The sequence below is a fragment of the Carassius gibelio genome, chromosome B19 (genome assembly GCF_023724105.1).
Source record: "Carassius gibelio isolate Cgi1373 ecotype wild population from Czech Republic chromosome B19, carGib1.2-hapl.c, whole genome shotgun sequence".
Taxonomy (NCBI): domain Eukaryota; kingdom Metazoa; phylum Chordata; class Actinopteri; order Cypriniformes; family Cyprinidae; genus Carassius; species Carassius gibelio.
The window spans coordinates 31,845,422-31,864,567 of record NC_068414.1 but is presented as its reverse complement, the minus strand read 5'-3'; the positions used below and the strand labels follow the sequence as shown (position 1 = coordinate 31,864,567).

The 19,146-nt window shown below is 35.7% G+C and overlaps 1 protein-coding gene across 3 annotated transcripts; it reads left to right on the top strand.

Annotated features, from left to right (window-relative positions):
- The first annotated feature begins 1 nt into the window (after position 1).
- Positions 2–13,944, top strand: LOC127979475 (glycogen synthase kinase-3 beta-like). 3 transcript variants are annotated; one of them, XM_052584974.1, is made up of 11 exons: positions 2–102; positions 180–416; positions 1,473–1,660; positions 2,931–3,014; positions 3,487–3,597; positions 4,409–4,539; positions 5,371–5,575; positions 6,975–7,070; positions 9,227–9,413; positions 10,702–10,779; positions 11,942–13,944. In XM_052584974.1, exons 2-11 carry the CDS (start codon positions 242–244, stop codon positions 11,992–11,994), a joined length of 1,308 nt encoding a protein of 435 aa, XP_052440934.1. In that variant the 5' UTR covers positions 2–102; positions 180–241; the 3' UTR covers positions 11,995–13,944. The 3 variants fall into 3 exon arrangements, with proteins under 3 accessions (XP_052440934.1, XP_052440932.1, XP_052440933.1); XM_052584972.1 differs by having other exon boundaries at positions 69–416; XM_052584973.1 differs by lacking the exon at positions 10,702–10,779 and having other exon boundaries at positions 69–416.
- The last annotated feature ends 5,202 nt before the right edge of the window (positions 13,945–19,146 follow it).

Sequence of the window (19,146 nt, the reverse complement as noted above, 5' to 3'; positions counted from 1 at the left end):
TCAGGTGTGTGACACCTGCTCCTGGAGTTGTTTAGAGTCCGGATCAATATAGCTCGAACTACATTTCCCATGAGGCTGCGCGTATTCTCAACGCGTGAGAGAGTGAGTGAACGCTGAGGGTCGCGGAAAAAAGGTTTGTCATATTTTGGTTTTTAACCCAATGTTTCATCCCGCACCAGGCAAAGTAGACGAGAGAACCGCTGATCGTCGCCCCACAGCCTCGGCACACTTTCAGACAGATATGAGCGGCAGCGGGCGGCCCAGGACGACCTCGTTTGCTGAGCCTCAGGGGGCGTCCGGAGCCGCTGCAGCATCCGCCGGAGCCGCCGCTGTCGTGGGGAGCAACGCAGGAAAGCCCGGGGTCTCGCAGGCCTTGGCGGACAGTTCCTCGGCTTGCGCAAATTTAAAACTGTCTAGTAAGTATAAAAGCGAAGTTATCTAATTTACGAGTGGGCATATCGTATGGACATATTGTGTATATATCTGAACAATACACCCATGTTTTCCTGAAATTGACATTTATGTCATCTTCACGAAACTAGCCTAAGCTAATCAAGGAAAATTATTTATTTAAATTATAAACCGAGAAATACTGACCAACTGTGCGGCGTAAAGGCACATTAAGGAGTGGCGTTACCGTGGTACAGTGATGGTAATACCATGGTACTTTTATATAACATGGTACTGATTTCCATATGAATGTGCATTTATGTTTAAATGGAACATATAATAATACAATGGAGCTACCAGAGGAAACTGTAGTACAATGGTCCCATATCCCAAATTAACCCAACTTTACCATTATAAGATGTGAGAAAACATGGCAGTACCCTAGTCAGTGCAATAATGGACATTGGACAATGCTAAGTAGGCAGCACACTAGGATTTAATACTCTATAATACACTCATAACAAGAACAGCTGGTTGACCAGTGTGTTTCTCCTTTGTGCTGTTATTAAAGTGATTGTTTAAATGCTTTACTGGGCACCTTACTAGAGTGTAGGGCATGATGTATAGGTGGTAACTACCCTTCCTGACACACCCTCTCATAATGCCCTTTGTGAAGGTCAGGCCCATATTTAGTGATATATGTGCCATGTTTCATTTAGACTTGCACACTGTTTTTACTAAGTACACTTGCATTAGGCTTTTTATTTTTAAGCTGATGTCCAATATGCATATCATTCTACAGCTTTTATACCATATTTGCAGTGGCAGTGATGCTTACAGGAAATTACCTTTTTTAAATCATAATATGTGAATATATTTCCTTAACCGTATGTTTTGAATCAGTATACCCTGAATATGCAAAATCAGTAGGAGTATATTTATTTTAGAGAAAAGCATTGCTGAATGAATGTACTTGCTGCAAGAACATCATCCCTGACCAACATTTTCTGGTGCGTATTTGTCTGTTTACACCCAGGGAACAATCTGATCTAATCAGATCTAATGTCTCAAATGTGTTGTAGGAGACAGTGGGAAGGTGACCACAGTGGTTGCCACCCCAGGCCAGGGCCCGGATCGCCCGCAGGAGGTGTCCTACACCGATATCAAGGTGATCGGTAATGGCTCGTTTGGCGTGGTGTATCAGGCACGCCTCATTGACAGTCAGGAGTGGGTTGCCATCAAGAAGGTGCTTCAGGACAAGCGCTTTAAGGTATGACACAGTCAAGCATATGAATACTTGCTGGCTCTTTCTGTTCAATAACACACATTTTTTTAAGAGTAATTCCTGTGTACTAGTTCTCAACTGCATAATCTGGTACTAAATTACACATAAACTGTAATAGAGTTTGTCTCATAGTCTTTGACGTCAGCAACAACAAGAACACTGAAAATCCTAAGTTAGAAAAACAAAAATTCTTGTAACAAACTACTAAATAGATGAGTAGAACTTCAGTCTATTTTTTTCTCTATTATACAAGCATGTTAAGTGTAATTAAATTGAATTATTGACTAGCTCACAAACTCTATTTTATTGCGTAACATGGAATAGTAAATTTTTAATAGTTAACAGAACATATAAAAATTTTTATTTAGCAGTTAAAAATAAAGCAGAAAGAAATATAATAATAGATGGAAAACAAAAACTTTAACAAAAAAAGAAAGAAAAAAAAACTAAAATTAATATGAAAACATAAAAATAAAAGCAAATTCAAAATGTTAATAAATACTGTAATAATATATAAATAATATTAACCTAACACTGATTGTGACCCACCAGTTAGATTTGTTTAGATTAGATTAGTAAAGATTACTAAAAGAGCAATGTATTATGTAAATACTAAGTGTTCTAAATTCTTTGTTACCTGTCAGTCAACAGATGCTTTTCATTCAGAGTGACTGGCCTTAAGGCCCGTTCACACCAAGCATGATAACTATAAAGATAACGATAAAGATATAGTTCTAAATATCGTTCTCGATATTAAAGAATAGCAGAGTCCACACTACAACTATAACGATAAAGGCATAGAGAAACGGTATCGTTGGAATCATTTTCAGAACGATTTTTTTCCAGCTGATGAACGATACAAACATTGACATCCAATCAGAATCCACCCTGCTGTAACGAGCTCGAGGATTTAAAGTGGCAGACGCACGTGCGCTCAGAATACACAGACGATATCGTTCGCTGGTGTGGACGCTAATATCGTTATCTTTATAGTTATCGTTCTTGGTGTGAACGGGGCTTTACAGTAATTGGGATCAGTCTTGGGTTAAGAGACCTTCTCAGTCTCAGTATTCTGTATTGAATATCTCACCAGTATGTTATTTGACCGACACATCCTCTATTTCAGCGTTACACCTTACACTACCAAACCCAACAGTGTGTCCTCGAACGGGGCTCTTAAACCCAGGCTGCTGTAGGGGAATTGACTGTGTGTAAATACTGTGACTGCTAACAGTCTTTCTCTGTGTTTGTGAAGAACCGAGAACTTCAGATCATGAGAAAACTGGACCACTGCAATATAGTGAAGCTGCGCTATTTCTTCTATTGCAGTGGAGAGAAGGTAAAAGAACTGGGTCTATATTTACACTACTGTTGGAAAGTTTGGGGCCAGTAATGTTTAAAAAAAAAAAATTATTCATATTTTTAGCAGGAATGCGTAATGCATTAAAATGATTTAAAGTGACAGTAAAGGCATTAATGATTTTAAAGAAAGATTCCTGGTTGCCACAAAAAATATGAAGCAGCTCAACTGTTTTCAAAATTAGTAATAATAAGAAATGTTTCTTGAGCATATTAGAATGATTTCTGAAGGTGATACTGAAAACTGGTGCAATGATGCTAAAAATTCAGTTTTGCAATACACGGGAAGAAATTACATTTTGAAATGTATTCAAATACAGTTGCTTTAACTGCAATGATTATATTTTGTGATTAAGCAAAATTAGGTAGTTTTATTATGTTGTTCCAGGATTAGCATCATCTGTTTATTGTTTGTCACAATTTTCAGAGGTTAATTAATCTTTATTCCACAGAAGGACGAGGTGTACCTCAATCTGGTGCTGGACTATGTGCCCGAGACCGTCTACAGGGTGGCACGGCACTTCAGCAAAGCTAAAACCATTATTCCCATCTGTTATGTGAAGGTGAAGTTGACTGAACAAACACTTCAATTCTTGAAATTTTAACAAGGCAACACATCAAAATCTACCATTTTATTCTCTAGAAATATATTTGGTGTAATTGTGCACAATTAATCAGTTCATGCTGTTGATATGAAGCTTTATTTGTACTTCCATGACTAACAAACACAAGCAGCTTTCAGTTAGGCTAATGTTACTACAGTAAGAATTATTCCTTTCATGATTAATGCATTTAGCTGTTTGTCTACTGTTTTATTTGATATCTTTTATGTCGTCACTATGGGGAAATCACTGACACACAGCCTCTCAAGGCTTATTGCTTGAATAACTTTTCATGCTCCTAAAACAACTCTTATTTTTGCTGACATAACCAAAGCCATAAGGACAGGAAATAAATTAGATAATAATATTACTGCCTATGTTTCCCAATCCAGTCAAATCATGAGTCCCAAGGCCCGCCGTACATTATTTCCTGCATTTCACTTTGAAATGAATCACATTGTAAGAATTTGTTTATTTATTTATATTTTTTGATGTATATTTTACTGATCTTGCCAGAATGTGTGTGTGCGGAAATGTACAATTTTGCATTAGTATTAAATATTTTTGTTAATGCTTTGGAAAGGATATATAAAAAAAAATATAATAATGAATAAGAAAACAAAAAAACAATAGCTAAATAATAAAAAAAACATTACTGAATAATGTTAATATAAATGAATAATAAATTAGTAATACAAAAATGCAGGCTGATTGAGACATTGCCTTTTTCTTTAATATAAAGATGCTTACTTGTCTTCTTGTTTTCTCTTAGGTGTATATGTATCAGCTTTTCCGCAGTTTGGCCTACATCCATTCCCAGGGCGTGTGTCACAGAGACATCAAGCCACAGAACCTTCTGGTGGATCCAGAAACAGCTGTTCTCAAGCTCTGTGACTTTGGCAGGTCAGCGATGTGTGTGTGAGAGAGAGCGTGATGGCTTCTGATGGCTTCTCAAATGTGTCCTTCTGCCCGCCAGTGAACATTATGTTCAGTTTTAATGGCTGTTACACTATAATAGTCATTTTATTTTGAGAGTGCAAGTGTGGGTCTTAGTTGGTGTCTAGATTTGATGTGTATTGGCGATGCATTAACTCGCCCTGCCTCTGGTCTTTGTAAGTTATATTTGTTTTTGATAGTGCGATGTTAAATATGTTCTTGTCCACGGTTCATTGACAAAAGCAATATGCATTCAGATATTGATGGGATGGGGCAGATTGTCTCTCTGATGTGATCTTTCGTCCTTCAGGCCAAACTCTGGCTGCTTTTTCTCATGGATATCAAAGCTGATTTTAAGAGAACCTTTTGAACCCTTGGATGATAGGCAGATGGGTTGACCACTGGAATCCAGACCACATTTGTTTAATTCATCGCAATTTTCAAGTATTTAATTTGTGGTTGTGTAAGGCACTTGAAGGCATTCAAGCCATTAGGTTTTCTTTTGAGAGAACACGAACGCTGCTTTTTATGTCTGTAAAAAGTGGACAATTTGGCAACTCAAGGGCTTGAAAATAGTTATTTGGCTGAGTGGAGAGATGCACATCAGACTGGAATAATCACTTTGTTTGAAAGCGAATCAGCTGTATCGAATTGAGGAGCTATTTTTATTCTCTTTTGTATTAGGATTGAGGGAGATTTTATGGTATTGTTTTGATGAGGAGCTATAAATCTAAAAAAAAATGTTATACCGACTGTCTGATTAAAGTTTTTCTGAAAATTCAAATCTGTCTCTCTCAGTGCAAAGCAGCTGGTGAGGGGTGAGCCCAACGTCTCTTATATCTGCTCACGGTACTATCGCGCCCCTGAGCTCATCTTTGGTGCGACAGACTACACCTCTAACATTGACATCTGGTCAGCTGGATGTGTGCTGGCCGAACTGCTGCTGGGACAGCCCATCTTCCCTGGAGACAGTGGTGTGGACCAGCTAGTGGAGATCATAAAGGTAAACCTAACTCTTTTGAGATGTACTTTTAGATTCAGTTCAGTACTCTTAGGCAAGTGTTTCTTGTGGAGCAAAGCAGCACATTAGAATGACTTTCAGCTTGAAAATTCAGCTTTAAAAATTACATTTTAAATATATTCTGTTATTATTAGGGTTAGGTTGTAAAACTATTATTATTTTAAAGGGGTCATATGATGCAATTTCAATTGTTCCTTTCTCTTTGGAGTGTTACAAGCTCTTGGTGAATACAGAAGATCTGTAAAGTTGCAAAAATCTAAAGAGAGATATTCTTTATAAAAGTTAAGAGTCAACCACACCTACCTAAAACGGCTCATTCTTACACACCCCAACATGTCTACGTCACGATGTGGGAAGATTTACATGACACCGCCCAAATGTTCACGCCAAGAAAGAAGGCGTAACTTTTATTCTGTCTGTTGCCGCAGCCGTCATGTCGTGGAGATGCTGTTTCGTTGTGAAAGCAAAACTACTTTGTTTGCTCTTCTGATAGAAGACACAACTAGAAATCAGTGGTTAAGTTGTATTTACAGTACAACACTGTTCTGGAACAGTTCAATCACAAATATACAGAAGTGTGCAGCTCACTTTGTGGAGGACAAGGGCTGTCTCCTGGAAAAGTAGCCTACAATGCCAGTGTCTGTTTCTGACAGTCTGGCGTTTCTGACTCCGAGTCTGTAAGTATGTTTACATATTTAAAAATTTACAACTGATAATTCAAACCTGAGTTTTGAGCAGCGTAGAGTAGTGTTTGTGGTTTCTCTGATCATAAATGTAGACATGGTTTAATGTTTACGCAGCGCAATACACAACACGTAAAAACACAGTATAAGTCATTATAATCAGTAATTATGTCCCCACTGGATGCAACAAAATCTTCGTTTGTAATTAGCTTTACTGTTCTTGTCTCATCCAGCCGGGACACACTGCATCACAGTATGGTGAGGGGTGTAACATTTCTATCACGTGCTTGAGGTGTTCTGCCAATCACAACTCACTGGATAGCTGGCCAATCACAGCACACCTCGCTTTTCAGAACAATGAGCTTTGTAAAGATCAACGGATTTCAGAAAGGCAGGGCGTAGAGGAGAAACAATAATCTAAAGTATGTGGAAAATAATGTTTTTTTTTTTTTTTTTTTTTTTTTTTTTTTTTTTTTAACCTTAAACCACATAAACGCATTGCATTACATAATGATCTTTTAAGCAACATCCTATGACCCCTTTAAATTGTAATAATATTTCCCAATATTGCTCTTTTGATTTTTTTTGCAGCCTTGCTGAGCATCAGAGACTTTCACAATCCATGAATGCTAGGGTTTTTTTTTTTTTTTTACTTTTCACCAAGCATTCTTTACGGATGTTTCTGTCTGTCCGCTCAGATTCTTGGAACACCCACAAGAGAACAGATCCGTGAAATGAACCCGAACTACACCGAGTTCAAATTCCCACAGATCAAAGCACATCCATGGACCAAGGTAAAATCTCTCACAAATATCTGACTCACATCTACAGCCAAAGCCATGAGCTATCAGTTAGCTGTGTTACAAAACTGGCTTCTAAATATTCTCAAGTAACAACTTCTGCGAGTTTACTGCTTGTTCTGTCCAAGAGACGGGAAGAAACCATCTGACCGACATGTAATGAAACGATTTGAATAACTTACATAGGTTTTAGACTAGTTTACCAAATTCAGCAGTTACAATTACCTTTCATTTATCGTTTAATTCTCTAGAGCCCCAGACAACAACAAAAAAAAATCAATTAAGGAGTAATTGGCTCCTATAAGAAACAACTGACTAATGAGCTTCTAGATGCCACAAGGTTATTCTGAGGTCTGTGTAATGTTACGTGGCATTGTTTACCTAAACTTTACACACTTTCCACAGTTTGAAACACTCAGTGAGTGCTTACACAAGACATTTCAATAAGTTGTACTGTATCTTATAAAATAGCTTACTTTTTGATGTTCATACATGTTAATTTCAGACTATAATAAAGAGAAGAAAAAGAGAAAGATATAACAGGTTCACGTTCCGCTTGAACTGAAGCGCTAAAGCAATTGCTCATCACAAATTAATGAGCACCAAAAGAGTATTTATTTGTAAAATTTCATTATAAATTGCTGATTATTTGTTTAATAAACTGTAATATAGCACAAAGCTTATTGTGATTAATGGACAGGAAGTGTGCTACAAATAAGTTCATCAACAGAACACAGCATAGAGGCAAAAGATCTTGATAAGAATAAGATTATAAATGAGAATTGTTAATGTCCACACACTTTTATTTCACACGTCTTTGTCATCTTCAATCTCTCTCATGCAACACAACTGGAGATGAGGACTGTTTGAATACCTTTTTTCCACTAAAACTTTGATGCACATCATTTTATTTTATTTATTTAACCTATATTTAACCAGGAGAATCCCACTGAGGTTAAAACCCTCTTTTGCAGGGGTGACCTGGTCAAGACAGGCAACAGCATATCAAGCGTAATACAAAAACATAGGTACAGACAAATAACACAGAAAACTAAAACTAACACTTCAAATCATTTGCAATCATTTCTACAATCTAAAAAACATTTACATATTAAGGCATCTGCCTCTACGTCTTTCATTTAAGATTGAAATGTGCTTAGCGAGACTAAATCAGTTAGTTTCAAGTCTTTTTGCAACTTATTTCATGCCAAGGGTGCAGAATACAGAAATGGCTTACAGAAAACAGAGTCTTTGGCACAGAGAGCATAAAAAAGCCCTGAGAATGCAAAAAGTGTCGCCCATTGCTTTTCTGTATGATATAGACACATAGGTAGCTTGGCAGCAGACCAAGAATTGCCTTCTATATAAAAGTGTACCAATGACATAGCCTTCGAGTGGCTAGAAGAGGCCATCCAACCCCAGAGTATAGCTCACAGTGGGGAGTCAGTGCTTTGCAATTTGTAATAAACCTCAACGAAGCATGGTAAGCTGTGTCAAGCAGATGAAAATTCTGTGCAGAAGTATGCATGTATAAAATATCACCATAATCCAAAACAGATATATATAAAAAGAAAAAGTGGTGGCCACCAGTCGCTTTTTTACATTAAAAGAAAAACACAACTTATTTTAAAAATAAAAACCAAGTTTTAGCCTCAGCTTTTTCACCAGGTACAGCACATGTGGTTTGAAAGTTAGGGAGTCATCTGTAGAAAAGAAAAAAAAAACTCTGTCATCTCAACTAAAGTGAACACTATCCTCAATATTCACTTTAAGACTCTGTTTCAACAAAACCCAACCACAGACAACTTCACAGAGCCAACATCTGTGAAGGAGCTGCAATTGCTCTAAATGTAATGACAGACACCAATGCTGTGATTCATCGGTGAATTCACACGGTGCATTTAACCTGGACACTGTTCAGAAGTTGTAGAATTCTGTTCTAAAGGGTTAGAAGTTGTATTAAAGGCAAGTCGTGGTAAAGAAACAGGTGTTCACACATTTTGTCCTATTCTTTTCTGTGTGTGTGTGTGTATATATATATTTTTTTATTAATTTTTTCAGCGAGTATCTAATTTCAGTCAGCTGTCTGTTAAGTCTAGCATGGTTTCCTCTCGATTGACGTTTCTCTTTCTTATGTCATTCCTCCACAGGTGTTTAAACCTAGAACTCCGCCTGAGGCGATCGCCCTGTGCTCTCGGCTGTTAGAGTACACACCAGTGACACGACTGACTCCGCTCCAGGCTTGTGCTCATGCCTTCTTTGACGAGCTGCGCCAACCTGGCACCCGTCTGCCCAGCGGTCGAGAGCTGCCTCCGCTTTTCAACTTCACCAACACAGGTGACTCAAACTCACTTTAGCCTGTGTAGAAAACATAGAACTCTCACTAACAAAACAAATGAAAATACTCCATGCCGTAGGGCAGGCTATGCCTAATGGAAAATAACAAATAACTTGCATAAAGTTTAAATAGGTATACAAAACTGGAAATAGGCTAGGTAAACATGTATAATATATAGCATAACCAAATAAATAAGAAACGTAGAAAGGCACGGCATACACCTTGATGTCAAATAAAATAAATAAATAACACAAAGTTTAAATAAAGTAAAAATCAGCAAACAATATGGAACCAATTGAGTAAGAAACTAATGTAAAAAAAAAACCGTCCAAAATCTCAACAGGCTTTTCATAATCAAAAATATTGACAAACAGGCGCTTTTGCATTTCGTTTGGAAACTAAATCATCCATCATCATCTTGTCTGTGTCTCCTCACTCTTCTTTTCAGTCAGCTCGACTCACGGGAGAAATGAAATCTGATCTGTGAGGCTACTGTCGTTCGGCACGCTGCATTGAGCAGCTGCCTTCAGTTTTTAATTGTAGTGTCTGTTCTTTTACTGAACTATAATGATTTTTATTACTGTAAAAACATCTAAATGGGTAAATTAATACCGGTATCACCATGTTGTCATTAATTATGATGACATATATGATGTTCTTCAATGCAGCACAAGATGTTTATCACTGAATAGTGATTTAAATTTCAAATATCTTATGGTTGTTTATAATAATTTTTTGATACCTTTACATCCTTTTTTTTGAAGCTTGAAAGCTTTAATCCCTATGGAAATGAATTGCACGGCCAGTACAAATCTCTTTTTGTGATCTGCATAAGAAATAAAATAATGCAAATTTGGAAAGACTTGAGTGTGCGTAAATGATGACAGATTTTTCATTTATGGATGAACCATTCCTTTAATTCTGAGGGTTAGAGAGAGGGCGGCAAATGGTCATGTAAAACTAAATTACAGCTACGTTTGATGCAAGAAACCTTGACTAATATAATTGGACTTCAGGGAAGAAAATGAAACACATCAGAAGCGATTGAGGGGAGACTAGCAGCACTTGCTAAGCCCCTCCAAAATATCCTGTTGCTTTTCTTTCTTATTTAGATTTTTTTCCTCTTTTGGTATAATGGTGATGCAGTGCTTGCACATGTTTTTTTTACCATTCAACTGCGAGATGGTTTGTGTGAAACGTTTCTGTTCTTAAGAGCTTTCGATATATTTCTTCTTTGTTGGTTCCACTTGGAGGTCTGTCAACAGAGTGTGTTTCTCTTTATTTCAGAGCTGATGATTCAGCCGCAGCTCAATTCCTCTCTCATTCCACCTCATGCCCGCGCACAGACCGTAGCTTCCTCCAACGGTAATGTTCTTATCCTTCTCACTGATGCTCTGCGAGGGGATGGGGTTAAGACAACATGAAATCAAAAATCATCTTATTAACTTAATGTTAATAAAGCCTTCCTGTTTTGTATAGTGCACAATTAATCAGTGTATTTATTCCAATTAGAAAAACGCTGCTTCTCATTATCTTTCACGGACAATAACTTTCCCTGCTTCTGAAATAACTTTTCTGATGTAGTAACATCCTACTTGGGTATTAATTTAACTCCTGTGTATATATTATTCTTTTAAAGTAAAAAAAAAAAAGTCTCTTTTGCTTACTAAGGCTGCATTAATGTAACCCAAAATACATAAAAATTTTAATATGTGAATATATTATTGTATTGAATTTATTTTAAAATTTAAAATTCCTGTGATCAAAGCTGAATTTTCAACACAATTATTGCAGTCTTCTGTGTCACATGATCCTTCAGAAATCATTTTAATATGATTTGCTGCAAAAAAGGAATGTTTTATTGTTATAAATGTATGGTGCTTAATATATTTGTGGAACCGTTTAAAAAAAAAAACTGGATTCTCTGATGAAAAAGTTTAAAAGATCAGCATTTATTTGAAAAATAAATATTTGTAACATTATTAATGTCTTTATTGTTACTTTTGATCAATTTAATGAATCCTTGCTGAAAAAGTATTTATATATATATATATATATATATATATATATATATATATATATATATATATGTATATATATGTATATATATATAAGTGCTGTAAATCCCAATTATTCACATCCAAAATTAATTTTTGTTTAGATAATACGTGTGTGTGTGTGCTGTTTTATTATGTATATATAAATACACACACATGCTTATATATATTTGAAAAAAAAAATGTTGTGTATATATTAAATATATTTATATAAATGTATATGCATGTAAACAATTTTCTAAATATATACTGAATGTGTATGCATTTATAAATAGACAATAAATAAACACAGTACACATAAATATATTGTGTAAACAAAAACTTTTATTTACTTCCTTAGTGTCTATGTTTATCTTACTGACCCAAATGTTTGAACACTAGTGTAAATAACATTTTGTCTGTTTATGCCTTGTGTTTGCTGATCACACTGACAAATATTTATTGATTTTGTCCCCTTTATTCTCTTCCAGATGTCTCTGAAGGTTCTGTACAGCCCGGATCTACTCTGACCAACAGCAACTGAGGCTGCCTCTCAAAAAAATCAAGCTTACACACCACAGCATCTGAGCCATCCAAGCGCACATCTCTCCCTCTGACCACACACACTCAGTCTTACACACTCTATACCTCGTACATGGCCTTTCCTCCCTATAGCTACATTTCCCGCCTGATTCTGGTGTCACGCGTGGCAGAATTACCAGTTTCTGCACGGCGGTCTGGGAACCCGATGTTTGCTGACTGTTGAACAAACTTACAGTCTACAGAGAAACATCCTGGACAAACACATACACCCCAACACACTGCCATACACATGCAAACAAACAACAACAACAACAAAAGTTATACTGCTAATATTTGCTTCAGATAATAGAGGTAGTCGATCTCGAGAGCGCTGCGTACGCTCCTAGTAAAGCTCACGCGCAACCATAACGCAACTCCCGGTGTGTTTTGGAGGTCAAATATGATTGGTTCAGTGTCTAGGGGCGGGTCCTCTGTCTTAATTTGTATCTTAATTTATTTCAATCAGAGTGATCGATGGATGTTTCCCCTTGATTTGTTTAGGAGTAACACTCTTGTCCCTCTCAATAACCCTATCGGGTGTAAAATAGATTTAGCAGGGAGCAAGCAGTCACGGTAAATGATGTGTCTTGTTGTAAATGTCAAGGAGAAGAGGTGAGACTAAATGTGGTGGTTTTATACAGTTATTTTATTGTATTTAAAAAAGAAATGAGAGTAATACATTGCTTTTACCTTCTAGCAAATATATTTATTATTTTAAAATGGTGAATGGAATGGGCTTTTGGGCCAGAATCTGCAGTCGTTTCTCTGTGGAGCAAAAGAAAAGCTAGTTGAGAAAAGGTTTAACGCTGTCGTTGACCATTAAGAAGGGAGAGAAAGAGATATGCAAGACTTTATTGTTGTACTGAACTGAAGTGACTTTATATTCCTGGGCATTTAATTATCATTAACTGTTAATGATCCTCTGGGTCTAGGCTTAATTTATGCTTGTGAGATTACCAAGTCTTTATATGTGTTTAGGTGACGTCAGGTTTCATAATTCAGTGTTTCATTCAGTACGTCTTCAATCTTTCTGTGGTGCTCATGCTACTCTCATGTTTTTTTATGTTGTTCAGTTCAAGCCCTGTGTAAGATGTAAATACAGACACTGTACTGATGTCTTTCTCTCCCTTCATCTCTCTTGGGCTGTCTTCTCTAAGCTCTGAAGAGCTTGACGTCTGTTTTGTTTGTCATTTACAGTATTTATTGTTTTGCACTGTAATGTTGGGGCAGAAAGTTTCACTTTTTTTCTTTTTTTTGTGAAATAGTAAGCCTTGTCAGCGTACTGTATGTCAGTTCATAAGCTCAGCTCTCAATCTGTGATAAAAGGGAATCATTTTTTGAGCGTGCGTGTCCAGAAGGGTCATGCTTGGTTCTTTACTTGGAAATTTGAGCAGATTTTTCTAAAGGTGCACTGGAAGCCATGCTCATACGGTCAGTTTTTCATGACAGGGACGGTCTCTGGAGTGAATCGGCTGCTTCGTGGAGGTTTTGCCAGTCTGTGAATCAAGCCCACAGCATCATGTATGTGTACTCTTAGAATTTTTTTATTTATATATATATATATATATATATATATATATATATATATATATATATATATATATATATATATATATTAAATGTGTATTTGGCTTTGAAGTTTATTTTCCTCTCCTTGAAGGCTTGTTAAATGAATTGAGACCAGTCTGGAAGTCTCTTCCCCTTCATTGCTCCTATAATCCTTCCCTCCCTCCGTTTCTGCCTTAAGCCTGCCATACAAACGTTCGTCTGTTATTACCTTTTTTTTTGTTAATTGTAAATTTCTGCCTCAGCGTTCTGGCCCAGGGGAATCGTGTCCTGAGAAAAAGAGAGAGACGAATGGAGAGAGCTTGTCAGAATAAACTGAATTCATTTAATAAAATGATGAAACTGAGTTTTCAGAGGCAGTGCTGGTGTGTGTGTGTGTGTGTGTGTGGTGCTGCAAGTGAATTTTAACGTCTTACCTGCTCAATTTACATCTATTTGAAAACATTTATGGTGCAGCCAAAAGTGAGACCACTGAAAATTTGTGATGGAAAATCTGTTTTAGAAAAAATGTGTATGTTTTCACTCAATTATAGAATTTGATATATAATATTAATATATTATAATATTATATATTATAATTTACATAATAGCAACTAGTATTTTGTAATAAAAATGAATTGTATTCAAATAGAAAGCATTTTTGCTAGTGGTCTTGAACCAATAAATTTAAATAATATAATAATTGTTGAAAACAAATTGTATTAATATAAATCAATGCAAAATATAAGTATTCTTGAATGTTTAAACCCTGCTTAATGTATATACTTGTATATTATGTATACTAATGTATATGTTTGTGAAATATGCATTTGTTACAATATTTTTAATTGGTTTTCCATTTTATCAAGGCTATTTGTCATTTAGCAGATGCTTTCTTGTTCAAAGCAACCTCTACTACAGGACGAGCGGTCTGAAAGTGACCTGGAGCTAAGGGACAGTCTCAAGGGAGTTAAAAAACAGTGAGTACAGAGTTATCACAATATTATTTTGTCACGTTCGGTTCTTCATGTGCGGTTTTTTTTCCGACTTGTTGTGTAATGTTACAGCAGGTGAGGCCATTACATCTGAGAAAGTTACACTTTCTAAAGCTCTAGTGACCCTGCAGCACAAAAGCAGTCTTAAGTCTCTGGGGTATATTTGTAGCAATAGGCAAAAAAACACTGTATGGGTCAAAATTATTGATTTTCATTTCATGACAAAAATCATTAAGATATTAAGTAAAGATCATATTCCATGGAGATATTTTGTAAATTTCCTACTGTAAATATATTAAAAACGTAATATTTGATTACTAATATGCATTGCTAAGGACGTCATTTGGAGTATTTTGTGTTATATGCGACCAAAAGCAATATTGTTTAGTCATTCAGCAAAGCACAATACTGACAAAACAAGGCCATCTGCTGTTTCTAATACAAAGACTTTAAAAATAGCTGTTTTGGATGTTGTTCCACCTTCAAGCCTAAAACATTTTCAAATCACATTGTTGTAAATGAGCAATAAAAACAAGCGTGCACCAGAGGGCATCATCGCACAGAAATACGCAATGGCGGGTAATAAACATGCTTGCATTCAATTCTGTTTATGGAGATGGTTTTTGAGGAACTTGTGGAGCCCATCAAATCTTGGCCTCACAGCATGCATTAGCATGCGACGCAGATTGTGTTAATAATTTCAGCCACCTCTGGCCTTTCCAGATTATCACTGTCTGATGTGTGCGAGCCTTAAGAGATGGTTGCCAGGAAACAACCTGCACATTAATTGCAAATGTTTCCGATAATTCAGTGTAATCTGTTCAGAAAATCGACTCGCCAGTTAAATGAATGGTAGGCCAGGGAAAGCGGCCCATGTTCCTATGTGCATGGGTGTTTCTGTCCATGTGCATGGGTCAGCGCTCGGCTGACAGGTCATTACTGGTAATACTTTGAGACGAGCCGTCAAGCGTCTGATGCTCTCTTCCACTGTTAATGCAGTGTATTGGGAGTAAACATGTTGACATCCAGGGAACTGCACTATGCATTTTAATGTGTATTCTCTGCTGTTTTTGAAAACATATATATAAAAAGTGCCAAGTGTGATATGCTGTTTTTTAATTATTTTAAATGCTGAGTTTGGTAGTATGTCCGAATCTCCCACTGGGGTCAAATATCCTCCAACAGTGGGGTAAGAAAATTACCCTCCTTCCAGAATTTTTATCTCTTGTTCTGATGAAACAATCTCAACAGAATGGCTGTGCTATTTTTAATTTTGTTATTTCATCAACATTTGTAAGATTTAGTCAACCAAAATAGTTGTGAGGTTAATTGATCTCATTGTGTGTCTCTGTAATAAGAATCTATGACTTTAGAGTTAATGAAAATTATAGTTTATTTTTTTTATTTTTATATTTGTTTTATAATTTATTCCCAGATAAATTCCCAGAAGTGACTTGTAAATTTAATACCTATTATAATTAATTGGGTTATTATTCAGTATTTCTATGAATTAGATGTATATTATCTTTGCTTTTTATTAAAACCTATAGGCTATTTAAGTGAAAATCTAATTTGCATTCATGTTGCTATTATGCATATTTTGCATAAATTTAGTTAAAAAATGGGCAAATCAATGAAAATTGGCCAACACATCATATCTTTCAGATGAATGTCTTTTACTGGGATTCTGCTTTCTCTTATTATTCAATTATTCTATCATTTGAAATAGAATAGTTTATTTAGTATTTACACTGTTTTGGTTTGACATGTTTTAGAATATATTGTTATATATTTAGTTTAAGAGCACTCTTTCGAATATAATAACATTTTTAAAAGTTTCAAATATCATGGGAGTTCATAAAATGAGTGCACATATTTTGAGACTAAAAACTTTTTATGCTTTTGCTTTTGTTCAGGGGAATTGAATAATTTTTTGGTAATTCAAATAAATGGTATGTAATAATTGCATACCTGTAGAGCAAATAATTAAAATTGATCATATAGGATTTGAAAAGTGAGCTCACATTGACTGTTTCAACACAAGACCTCTCTTGCTTTCTACATCAGCATGATTTTTTACTTAAAACCACTTCTTCTTATATAAACAATGTTCTTTGTGTTTGTGGCCGAAAAAAAAAAAAGTATATCATATTTAGCTTTAAGGGGAGCCTTTAGCTGTGGTGCATCTTATATTTAAATGAGACTATTTATAAAGCTTAGAAACGTGTTTCCTTTTGGCACTGAATCGCAGTTCAAGGCATGAATGCATGACTTTTCCTCCCACTTCAAATATTCTGAGCTGTGCAAAAGAAAACTAGTCAGGTATCTAGAAAAAAATTGCTCTGATGGAATTAAATGTTTGCAAAAAGTTTTTGAATACCTCATCCTTTGTTCGGCTTGCATGAAGAAATTCTGAATTTGTGCGCCGGCAGTTAAGCAGTAAATTTCGGCTTGGTTAAACCTGCTCGAGGTGCACGAGGAGTCCTTTTGTGAAAGTGGAGGTGGAAAGTGTTTTGCGAGAGCATTCGTTCATAATGAAGCGGATCCTTTGTATTTGTTGTTCCGAGAAACAAGAAAATGTCTTTTGCAAGCCACGTGGGAGTGAGTCATTAATTAACTTTCAGAAGCCTAATGAAAGCCCTCGAAAGAAAGAAACGCACTAATGAGATTAACAACAGTGTAAATAAACCAACTTCAGTCACCAGTGCTGTTATCATCGGCCGTCTCCGTATTGTAAAACGTGAGCGAAAACGATCGCTTGTGAGGTTTATAAATGCACAGCTCTGTTGATGTTTTATTCATGTTAAAAGGTCACATTTATCATTATCACTATGGCTCTTTTATAAATACTTCTATGGTTATAAAGCTATTAATAGACACAAGGAGAAGTGACACTTAAAGTAACGCAAACACAGAAGGCTTGAATGGATTGGTGAAATGTAGGAAAGGCTATAAAGCAGAGTAATGGACTGAAATGACATCTTTAAAGTGTTTCCTCGTCAGCAGCGACAGTCATTTCAGCTTTATTACCACACTTTTCACTCTTTTAATTATATTATGGAAATGACAGGACAGAAAAAAACAAGATAGTTTGTAATATTTTTTTAAATCTGCTCATTATACCTTGAAACCAAAGCAGATATTCAGATGAGCTCATCGATTTGCGGTTCAGTTATACGTTTCTACCCCCTTTTTTAAGATTAAATGAAGATTTTTTTTCTAATGTTACCTAATTTGATGGTAGAATGGTATAATCTTAATACATTAAAATAAAAATATGGTCTACAGCTTTTTCACAGAATAAGAATAAAATATGGGTTACATTTTTACATTATATTTCAACTTTCAATTTGAACATTTACTACTGCATTCTTAAAATCAAAAACTTAAATAGCTAACACAAACTAATTTTTATTAAGTTAAATTACTAAAGATTAAATACTGTAACAAACACATTGCTCATGTTAGTTAATGCATTAAATAGTGTTACCTATTGAGACCTTATTGTAAAGCGTTCCCAAATTATGTATATGTATTATAGTTAACGCGCTTACCAAAATAACAAATGGTCAAATGTCAAATGTTTTGGTTTTAATTACAAAAGTGAGCTTTTATAATGCATCACTTCCAATCTGCAAAAGTTGAGGTACACAAGGTCTGCAATTCTCTGTTGCTGTTTGTATGTGAATAAAACTCACAGCAAACATCTGGGGCATGTTTGCATTGTCTTCACTTCTGTCACTATCATAAAATAATGTGTTTAGAATCATTCATATTCGAGAAGTTCAAGTAATCTGGCCCAGAGGATAGGAAACATGTCTCTTGTGGCAGTTTGTCTGCTGATTAGTGGAAAATACAAAACCTCTTTACCTTGCAAATGCTATAAAATGCACATGGTTTGTGAGAAAGTGTGACATGTTTTAACAAAACAGGCACTACTTTTGGAATCAGCGCCGCAAAATGAGTAAAACACTAGTATTAGACTTCATCGGGCAAATATGTTGCATAGTGGTGTGATGTACAGGATTATAAGTAGTCTCTCCCAAATTGTAGTTGATTTAAAAATGTAAATGTGCTTGCATAGCATACCATGTTCAAATGATTCTGTACATCCTTTTAAGCTTGAATTGTTCAAACGTACAAAATCGGCGCTCCCTTTCCCTCTTTGTAGATGTATGCGAATTTGCTTTTAATCTAACATTAGCAGTCCTTGTGTTGGTGTTTGAGAAGTCTGCTGTTTAAACCACAATACTAGTCCTTGATTCTTTAAAATTTATTTTAGCTTTTGAATGTGTTAACCATCATAACCTCGGCTTTATTAGTGCTGATAACTGTGGACCCTTGTCTCTTTCTAATAAAAATGCAATGCATGCTTGTGTGTTTTTTTTTTTAATTTTTTTTAAGCCTGCACATTTTTATTCAGAGTGCCGTTCTGATCGTGACCCCAGACTGCACCTCCACAATCTGTTCTTGATGAATTATTTTATTGTTTCTGATGTGGGACTCGCCCCTCAAGATTTCATTCTCAAACCACTGAACTCCAGACGGAGAATTGGAAATGCATTTGTCATAAT

Excerpts from the sequence above, each read along its gene's own strand:
- LOC127979475 (XM_052584972.1), top strand. The coding sequence starts at position 161 with ATGTTTCATCCCGCACCAGGCAAAGTAGACGAGAGAACCGCTGATCGT. Across the intron at positions 1,661-2,930 it reads TTCAGGACAAGCGCTTTAAG|AACCGAGAACTTCAGATCAT; the intron begins GTATGACACAGT and ends GTGTTTGTGAAG. Across the intron at positions 9,414-10,701 it reads TTTCAACTTCACCAACACAG|AGCTGATGATTCAGCCGCAG; the intron begins GTGACTCAAACT and ends TCTTTATTTCAG.